The sequence below is a fragment of the Opisthorchis viverrini genome (genome assembly GCF_000715545.1).
Source record: "Opisthorchis viverrini unplaced genomic scaffold opera_v5_379, whole genome shotgun sequence".
NCBI lineage: Eukaryota > Metazoa > Platyhelminthes > Trematoda > Opisthorchiida > Opisthorchiidae > Opisthorchis > Opisthorchis viverrini.
This window is the reverse complement of record NW_008752040.1, coordinates 105651-116615: the sequence shown is the minus strand read 5'-3', so window position 1 is coordinate 116615 and position 10965 is coordinate 105651. Positions and strand designations below refer to the sequence as shown.

At 41.9% G+C, this 10965-nt stretch overlaps 1 protein-coding gene across 1 annotated transcript; it reads right to left on the bottom strand.

The window, feature by feature from the left end:
- Nucleotides 1-1153: 1153 nt before the first annotated feature.
- Nucleotides 1154-10844, bottom strand: T265_10564 (hypothetical protein; the record flags this gene model as incomplete). Its single annotated transcript, XM_009176972.1, has 6 exons — nt 1154-1305; nt 1344-1444; nt 1480-1578; nt 1614-1700; nt 10687-10769; nt 10806-10844. 6 exons carry the CDS (start codon nt 10842-10844, stop codon nt 1154-1156), a joined length of 561 nt encoding a protein of 186 aa, XP_009175236.1.
- Nucleotides 10845-10965: the final 121 nt, after the last annotated feature.

The following is a 10965-nucleotide window of genomic DNA, read 5'->3' as shown; positions in this document are numbered from 1 at the left end:
ACGTCTAAGTACGGTCGTTCTTTCCCACCAACTACTTTTTGAAAAAGGCATGATAATCACAGAAAGGAATTTTTTTCATCACCTCATTCAGGAAGTCTTTGGCTAAGTGGACAAGTGTGTTTCGGCCCCTCCTGCGGAACCAAACAAAACTCAACACGTGTGGAGGCGCCTGTATCGATGCGTTCACCATCGACAGTACAAAACAAGTATTGCACACTACAGTTTCACTAGAATGCAGCCATAACTTATTCGAAGAAGGACTTGCTGTGAAAAAATGATAAACGGAGAAGGGAAGGTGACCTATTGTAACACATTACATGGAGTCCTAGGTGTCCAGACATGCAACCACCCGTTCAGACGATGGAAACAAAATCCTGCAATTTGAACACGACTGACATTGACTAGCAGCTATGTCGTTCAGTCTGGAAGATCACTCGAACTTTGAGGACCAATCGGATTTAGCAAAGGTTAACTTCCCTTTTGCTCGTGCCAAAACACGACTGATAAAAGGGCTGGAGCGTAAAAGACAAAATATAGACTCATCCTAAGTAAAAATAGGTTGGACACTTGAATATTCCCGGAAAACCTAGGAGCACTTTCGTAAAAAAAACTTTAAGATTAATAATAAAACTGAGCTTCCTCCTTTGTTTTTGGGCATTTGGTTACGCCTTATAAGTCAGTAACGGTTAAAGTTACGTGCTAAATCCATTTTGCCTGTTCAATTATGATTTATCTCGCGGGCTAGGTTGAACATAGGGTGATCGGTTCGCTCATTTTGTATTATTCATCCATAGGCAGAATGAATGAAATATTTATTTTTAGATGTGAATCGCAATAATCAGCATTTCATGTCCTCCCCACACCAAACTGAGGTGCCAACATAGTTTTGAAGGTGCGCAACTTCTAATTTCTGGTTGAAAAATCAAAAAGACATTTAACTAGGTGGATAAATGAAGCATCTTCAAACACGAATCACTGGTTTCAAATGTTGACTGACCAAGTAACTTAATTTGGGTAACCAAATTCTTCCCTTTTTAAGGCAAACCAGACTACGGATGATTTGTTTTGGAGAACGATATGTATTCGTTCAATGACAGCACAAAAGCACTCAAAGGAGTAAGTGTTTAAAATTCTAACCAGAAATTTAGTTACATCAAGCATTCATTATATTTAATTCCTCTTGTTCTGTTGCCTCCTGACGCGAAGATAGTATCTGTGTAATGAATTTTCCAAACTGTTCTCGTAGCTTCTCACCGTCGTCAGCAATGTTGTTCTTTATATGTTTGAACTTTGAAAATGCAAGCGCTAAAGGAAATCACTTTAGCAGTTTCAAAGAGTCATACGTAGTACCACGATATCACGCTCAACTTTCGCGCATCTATTGTTGCTAATGACACAACAGCATGTGTCCTTTAGGGGAAAATTTCGATGTGTCCTTGTGTGCCTAAGACATTAGAAATTACATTGACTAAAACCCACCAATCTTCCAGTTCTCTGGAATGTTCGGAGTGATCTGGAGAGTACACGAACATCACTCCATGTGATCCTTTGAAGACAGCTGGCCAGCAGTTCTCATACCTAAAAAGTGAAAGTAGTGTCATGGACAAACTTACTTTACGTCCCCACTCAGGTCCCAAAGTTCCACCTCTACTTTCACTGGTTTCGTTTTGACGTTCACATTTACTTCATATTCAATGATACTTGAATTTCGCAAGGTATGTCCAATTTGTGTTCCGAAAAGGAGGGGAAAAGTGCTAAAAAAACTTTTACGTAGACTAGCAGAGCAAAATGAAAATGAACATTTTTCAAAAAGCACCTATGAATAAAGTGATCATAAATGATAATTAGAATTTTTACTGAACATAAAAATTGAGTGTTCGCACGATTTAGGACGGTTAGAGGCTTTAGTTTTAATTAATTTTACACTAGTAACGTAAATAAAGCATGGTCTAGTGGCTAAATCTTCTTGGATAACCGGGGTCCCTGAGACAGGAATGCGTAATGGCAACTGCGGTCGACACTTGTCACTTTGTAATGCTAAGAAAATAATGCCGAGATGCCCTGACTTCAATCCATCACTCAAATTGGCTACCGTCTCGAGTAGTTTCACATGGCCCATGCACACCAGGCTTTTCCAGCAAAAGGAGTATGGACTGATGTTCTTGAGGTAACTGGACATGAAATGATGCGAACATAACCATCTGGCGGGGCCAGAGAATCCATCAAACAGCTTATCAAAAGCCATCACTTCACTTAGTAGTGGTCCTTGGTGAGTCCTGCTGTTAAATAAAAATTTTGTTGTTGGTTCCAAGCCAGGGTATGCTCCTGTGCAATGGGGACCCAGAAAACCATATTAAACCGTCAGTTGGATACTGATTAATAGATCATTGAAAATAATGGCAATATTTGATCAGCGGGTGATTCTGATTTGGCGCTGGAGAGTTAAAACTTTTATCCGGCAAAGGGAGATGAACGTTGAAAAAGTTATTAGATCAAAACTCCGCTCTTTGAAGTATCACGTTCCAGCCCTAACAGGTCTATTGTCCCCAGAAAGAGTGTTATAGGCCTCAGCTGTGCACTTATGATTTTCAAAATGTTTATTTAACTGGACAAATCACTTAATAAATGCATATTCATTTTGATGGGGCACATGAAGAGAAATATTACACGCTCTACAGCTGGTCTACCAAGGTGACTGCATTCAATTTTCAATGTGATAAGCATAGTGAAAATAGAAAACAAATATCTTCAATTAAAGGTTGTACGACAAAATTGCACGTGTTTTTCACGTTATTCTACGGAATCTGGACACCCTAGACAGAACGCTGCAGCTTGTTGGAACACCAGTTTGTAACACCGTATGGGGCGATGGGAACGACAACAAATGGTCATCGACATGTGAAAATTAGATAATTCATCTTCAAAAAGTTATTTTCGCTTTTTTTAAGGAAAACCTTGAACGGAACACCTAAAATCGACGAAATTCGACCTGACAGGCAATTAATTTGCGGAGCTGGTCATGGTTCTTAGACATCGATGTCAACGTACATCGTCCCTATATGCATCACTGAGCCTACCTCTCGTAATAAATGACCCAGATTAGCGGTATTTGTTACACATAGTTTCGGTAAGTGCTACAACTGAACCTTGAATGAGGAAGACTGCCGCAAAATAACACAGTAACATGGGTCCACAACAACCAGTCATCATTATCATCATAACCATCGACAGCGCAACATCACTGTTCGACACGGATGCTTAGCTACCATACAACAATAATTTGCAAACTTCATTGCGAACAGTCAAAGGACCTAGATGGGAAGCGACAAGGTTGTATCAAACCTTCAAAATAAGGGCTTAAGTAGGACACCACTTGGATATCTACCAAAATCCCTTTGAAGACGGGAGTCTAATTTTCGGCTGCTGAGTAGCTCGCTTGCATCCTTCGGGGTAGTGCAGCTGTGATCGATTATCGAAATCCAAAACGTTACTGACGGACAAGCCCCTGCACTCTAAGCTTAATCAGAAAAGATTGGAACCACCTAGTTATATGAACGTGTTCTACTCCGTATTCCTGCTCCATATGATTAAGTCCTCACTGAGCATAGATTGTTGAGTATATAAACATACGGAATATTAGATACATCTATTAAGTTCACCAGTTCGTCGGTACAAATGAGTTTCGTAGATGATTCAAACTCAATGTTGGTCATTTGGCTCCACTTAATAAAAAAGGTGTTGCCGAGATACTCAAACAGATCCGTGTTCGATTTGATAGCATCCCGCAAGTTCGTGTTTACTTCGGAAGTCAGGGTTTCAGAACATTTATATGGTAGGGGAAATTATTTCAGACAGTAACATTATAAGCCATACGACGGGGCATAGCGAAAAATAACGCTGAATAAAAAATTCCAAGTCGCTTAAAGGTAGTTGGAAATCAATTGTGATTTTTGGTCACCAAATCCAATACAACTAGCAGTAGGCACTGGAAAAATACGGAAAGGTTTCAAAATAAGGAAATCAGAAGCGCTGTCAACTAACTAATACAAGACTAGAGGAGTGCTATTAGAAGCTTGAATCCACCATCGTGTGTGCACACCATAACTGGTATCCTAAGGCGTCTTAAACAGCAAGGCCTTTGGGGTTGTTGATGCATGCTACCTACCCCAGAGTTCAGAAAGAATGTGGACGTGTATTGACTAGTCTTCCAGAGTAACACGTGAAAATGTAAGGTGTTACGCCACGGATTAACATATGAGCCTTAAAAAGAAGACTTACGAGCTATTGGCTGCCAGTTATCCAAAGTGTCATGTGTCAGTGGTTTGTAACACCTTCATATCTGTTGCAGTTTTGTGGAAACCGCCATTTACCTAGCCTCATCGGATAAAAGGCGCTGATTTTATGAATAGTTCCTGCACAGTTCATTGACATTGATGTCGCGAAGTGCAGGTAACTGGCAGGGATTTCAAAAATTCTGGAATGCATCTGCAGGTTGTGTGAGGTAATTGGAAAGATGATGCCATCATGTTCAAGTTGAGGGATATTAAAGCACCTATGGATAGCTTAATGCTTTAATCGAAATAGGCTGATCTCTGTGCACCCGACTAGTGATTTTGGATAACGGGTTAAATCCTTGAGACGTCCATGCTACACACGCAAACTATACATGCACAAGCAAAGTCCTGACAGCTCGAGTATACGAAAACTGGTCAAAGTAGCACTCAAGTGTTATGAAAAGACATGTTCCCGCAAGACAAACTTGTTACTTGGTATAACGGACCGATATCTGACATTAAAGACCACAATTATCGAATAAGAAAAGGATTAGGAGTTGAAAGTATTGAGGTCTGCAGATGCGCTCAATGTCGCACGCGGACGTACGCTGATACCAGTAAAAAATGTGAAAGCTTGGGAAATTTTGAGCCATGCCACTGCCCCTAGTTTTAATCTTAGATGAGTGCACTTGACTCCCTCATTAGGTCCAAAAGATTGCCCAAATAACGGTGTCAGTCCAACTGCTTCTGGTAGGTAGGGTGATCATGTTCTCTGTTTAGATCGGTGTCACGGCCCTCAATGGAAGGGTTGATCGTTCAAATGCAAAGAAACTAGTTTGTTTTTGTCCAATACATGGGCCTAAAAACTAAAAGCCAGGGCCGAATCCGCGGTTTGCTAATTTTTGGAGAAATCCGGCGTGAAACTCGGTTGGCCGTTTGAAATGAAGTTATAGAGAATAGGCTCCTTACTTGGCAGAAGGCATCACACCAAAGCTCTCGGCTAAGCTTGGACAAAAACAAAAAAGAAGCGTCTGGTAGAGTTTTTGATTCAGTACCTAAAAGTGTAAACCCGGGTCTGTCCTGCTTCTTGGATAGTTGGATCTGTTGATATTCATGATTTTTTATCTTAGTTCATACGTTGTAACCAACATTGGCCTAATCATCATTCCCGATCCAGGCTGCTGTTTTAGTCGCTGTCGTTTTGCATTTTCGCTGGCCACTTGTCTTTGTATGACAAATGCCTGGGTCAGTTCTTTGCAAAATGTTTCATACGAAGTTGCTTCTGAGCATCAAGCACTCTTACAAGCTGTCTTGAAATCCGATTATGCGTTTTAGGCTCTGTGGTTTACATCAGCCATACATTTATGCGATCAGAAAATAGTACAGGCGGTGAGCGCAATAGTCACACGGACTTAAAAGCGAATAGCCGAGGGTAAAGAACTGCACACTGTGGCACGTGAAACGTCGTCTCCCGTTCACATCCAGTTCAGTCTGGTCGGACATTGTCCTTGGCAAATGATGATACTCAGCCAGTTCCGAAGGTGTGATGTGAGTCCTAATAAAGGGGGTCCCCACAAGAATACGGTAAGATCCACTCGGTCCAGCGCCTTGCCGCGAATTATACACTGACATTTTCTGGTTAAAGCCATGGAATTCAGCTACCCATCGTGCGACATTTCAGAGTCCACGATGTATCATCAACCCACAGTGAGATCATTTTATGTTATGAAAAACAAATAGCGCACAGACAAGTATACTTCAGGTTTATTCAGAATGATCCCTCCCGGGGCCTCCGGCGCCATAAAATTAAGACATTCGGGTATGTCACACAAGGTGTTCACCTCCTGATTCCACTTCAGACTATTTGCTACGAATATCTTTTTGTTGTGACATCTGTATTCCAAAGAACAGAAATCGCTCTAACTTGTTGAGAGCTCTGAACTACTGAGTGAATTGGCTTGTTCTGGGTTGTGACCATGGCATGTGGTCCAATTTTCTAGCATAGGATTAAATTCACTGGTACCGCACCCAAGATTTTGTCTGGCAACCTATTGGAATATGGTCCTCACTAATTCTGACGGATTGCGATTACAAACTGCCCCGACCTTAATTTTTACCAGATCCTGCAACCGCTTCCATCAGCCACTTTGGGCGATGCTCTCATTTACCATCAGCGGTGAACTAGTTAAAACATGCTAACTAGCACTTTGAAGACTTTACATTATTAGTTCCGTTATCACTGATTTCAAATAAATTGCCGTAGTTCAGGTTAATTTTCTGCGTGGTGAAGAAGCACTACCGGCACGATATGTGTACCCGGAGGACGCTCTCTCCTGCAAATAACTAATGTAATAATAAAACCAGTTCTTACAGTTAACGACGTTCATGGTAGCTAAACGTGCTTCAGCCGACGTTGTGTACTTGACGAAAACACTGACGCACTTCTACCAAAATTTAGTAGCCTTGTGACGGTTCTAGTCTAAGATTCCATTTCGGCAATGGCTGCAAGTCATAAAAGTCAGTGAAAGCTGAGAAATCCCCATATGCGACGACGCCTAAAGTATGTGAACTGAAAAATACTAAGCCTCCTAGTGAGAAGTTTTAGGGCAACTACGAAAACATTGGCACCAGTCCCATAAATAGCTCTACTATTGAAATGAGTGCTATACATTAGGTATTTGCAGTGAAGTCAAGCTGGATGCGCACCTAGCATCAGCTCTGACTGTCTGCAAGTCTCAGGGTAAGTAACTTTCCACATTTGGATTATAAGGGACAGTGTTCGACAAAAAATGACATGTAAGAACTCCCACAGGAGTAATTTCCGGTGCTGCCTGCAGCATCATTGACCTTTGCCATGAGTAGCAGTATTCACAATGACCTATCAGCACAAAACGATCACCTTGTAACAACTTCCATCCACAGCAAAGCTTGGAATCCATTCCATCCAAGCTCAAACATGTGACTGGGCAACATAGGCCGGATGGATCGTGAATGGAACATTTTGGCTTTGTTGGGTGCTAAAAAGGGTCTAGTGGACACTGATTAGGGTGCAGCTTCTGTACACTCGGTTTAAACTGATTCATACAGTGTGTTAGCTGCATCGGGATCCTGAGGCAAGTAACCCAGAACTTAGACAATTTGGAAGCAAGAGAAAACGCATCTAAAGGTGAATGAAGTACACCTGGTTACAATAAATATGATGGTTGTCGAAATGAGTGCATGCTGATCAAATAGATAGACGGAAAGATTAAAAAGACCCAAATGGGCCAAGCAACCGGTTTGTGGCCCAAAACGTAATTGTACTTAAATAAGGACAGCCGAGCAAGAATTGTATTCCAAGCCATCGATCAATCAGCTGGAGATAACTATAAAAATCTACGGTTTTCTTGCCTTTCAAGCGTACCAGCGTTCTGCGCGCTTCCCTGAAATTTCAGCATATCCGACAGTGAGATTCTCCTGCCTATGCACTATACTACAAGATATACAAAAGAATCAGTGAAATACCAGAATGGTTTACCCTGTCGCATGGCTTGTGGAAGCCCCTCCATAATCAGCTTGACGCACACTAAACTGACCACTGTGATATCAACAGGTACATGCTAACTGAGAAGGGAGTCAAGGAGCTGTCTTAGGAGATGACTAGTGTACCAACAGCATCCTGGAGCATTCTGCAGATCTACAAGTTTAGCAAGCTCTTAAGTATATGCATCAAACTGAAAGGTCGTTGCCTGTTTGGTTATAGACACCTAAGGATAGCTGGATGACTACCACTATTTATGCCGTCAGAACCAGGCCCGCCAACTACGGATGGTTAAAAGTTGCTGTGATCGGCGGTGATAATTAAGCCTTTACCGAAATGCGCTAAGAGAGTGTATCTCGTTTCCAATTAAGGCACTGCTGATGCCAGTTTGTTTTTCACATCCAAGTTTTGGCATCTTTGACCATGATGCTTTCTCTGAAGGCAATGAGCCCAAGTTCTTCAGTGGTATTACTCAAGATGGACGAGAAAGTTTACAGGACCACAGTACCAAACGCGAGTAAAACGCAGCTGGTTGTGTAAAAGTAAGGATACCAAATGCAGAGAAAAAGCGATACAAAAGTGAATCAAAGGGATATGAAGCGACTAAATCTCCAAAGATTATGTGTCCGAGAACCGCACTCGAACGAAATGGTATGCTAAAGTGAAGTCAGTCCAAATACCCATAGTATGAAGCCATCTTTGGGACAGTTTCAGTACCATCGGTTGAACTGTGTATGCTCAACTGCAACCAATTCTTCCGTTCCATTAGCAACGATCTGGTCGTAGATGGCTGCGTACAGCTGCATAGGATATCTCAAGGTTGGTAGACAAGAAAGTGGCGGAGCATACATGGGATATCCATGTGCTCTGCACTAAACTAGAGAACTTGATTCGGTCACTGATGGAAGGCTCTGTAAGCCTGAAAATGCCTGTACGCATCTCAGCGGCGAAGTTCAAGAACTTGGATAGCTTCCACACCTATACGTGGCCAGCAATAACCATATCACCATGTGGTTGTACGAAATTATTTGTGACAAATCGGTGCACTCGTTTGTTGAACAAATGAAGGGCATACTTCCTAGAATCGCTGAGATAACCACAACATAAGCGGACATTATTGTCAAACCAAGTTTGTGTTTCCCCGCGCACCCTAGGTTTTGCGAACTGATACGTATTGTGAAACTTGCAATAACAAGTCTGCTTTCTTTTTTCACCGACTAACTTCATTCACTGCTCACCTACCGATTATATGAACGCTATGCTTCTTGATGTCTTTGACCGCTTCGTTCCTAGTTACCTAAACGGTGATGAAGTTGTCAACACTGGACCTGCTAAATTAATCAGGAGAGACCATAGCCTTTGACTCATAATTGCTTACCTGTCTGTGGATTTCCTACTTTCTGAAAAGTTGCACTGTACAAGCAATGGGAAGCGACCGAATTCCGGCAACTCTTGCTGTACACTGGTCCAGTTGTTCACAAGAGTATTCTCCCCAAGAACAGTGTCAAACTTCTACCGGTTTATCTTTAGCTGCGTATTCACCTTCCCATCGTCATCTCCGTTTCTCGAATAAATGTATATACAAGTTATTGGTAGTATTTACTTATAGGCGCCGGAAACTAGATGGGTTAGAAAAGGTGGCGTGTTGTTTGTCTACAGCACTTGCCGGAAAACGTATTGTCTTGCGGCCTTCTGCATATCTTTTCAGCCTTCCATTATGAGGCCTTTATGTTCACATCAAAGTGCATGGTACACAGAACTACCTATCCTGTTAGACATATTTTTAAACACCTTCAGGAGTCACAACCGTAATTCAGGAACACCTCACGTTATTGTTTTAGTCATGATATCGGAGTTCCTTTGAAACTTGTGACAAACCAAAGACCACTATGTATACTTCGGCAAAGTTGCGCTTCCTAACCTCTGATCGGACAACAGTATTGGCTGGGGACTTTCCATGCACTGTAATAGACATGAAATATCGGGACATGCCCATTTTTCCAATTTCCCTCCCGTGTTTCTCTTCTGTTCGTCTATCCAGTTGATCCTCTTGCGCTGGACATTTTTGTGATTGACAGATTGCAAGCAGATGTAAGCAGCTGTCCTCAGCGTAAGTGTATACGCGAGTGTGCAATGCGTCCACGCAATAAAAAAGTTGCAATTTTTCCCTATTACGGTCTATACAGTAATGCTCTGGTTATCAACCCATTCGTCACACTGGAGTAGTTTTCTGGATTATACGGCACACCAGTAACTGGCCTGCGATTCCTATGCTTGCAGTCTAGTAAAGGTTTTTGAGGAAGAACTTTAGCAGTATGAAGTAATTAGTTCTTCAAGGACAGATTATAACTGGGATTCGGGACAAAAGCTCAATCCAAGGACTTCTATAAGGCCGTACGACTTCACTGAAAGCCACCAGCGGGGCCAGCGAAGTTAAAATGCGGAGGTGTTCAGACTTACGTTTAGCAAACACTCGGCCGAGCTAAATTCTCGGATGACTTAAAGAAAGTCACGTGCTCATGAAAAGAAATTCCAGCGTAATATTTAACCGTCCAATAAGTGTCAAATGCGTACGGTTATTCGAGGACTATTCAAAGGCTATTTAAACTGCAAATGTGGTAGTGCAGAAAACCGACGAACAATTCTGAGTGGTTGTTGGGCAGCTATGCAAGTGTTATACACTGGGGAAACAGGGATCCCTCGGCCAATTGTACTGCTAGGATGCTAGCAGCATGGTTGGAAAGAAGACACGGAATCTCCACGAGTCAAAGTGAGACAAGTCACAAACGGTAAATACAACACTTCGACCAGCAAATGAAACTCCAAAAAAATATCGGTGGCTGTCACAATCACTAACTGATCCAAAATAAATTCAAATACTTGGGGGCTTACCGCACGCCAACAGTTGGTCGATACTCTCCGGTTACTTGCTCAATGGCTTCCGAGAGAAAGTTGCACAAATAAGTTTTTCCACACTGAATTTAACGGTTAGCATAACGGAATTTAGTTACATCGGACGGACCGACCACCACAACCTTTATTCGATTCATGTGGATTAAAACAAAATCACAAAAACTGGTAATTGTGGTCGTAAATGAGCTTTCATGAACCTACAAAAGAAACCGTCAACAATTTAATCATTGTTGTGAAACCATAGAAACGACGCGGCAC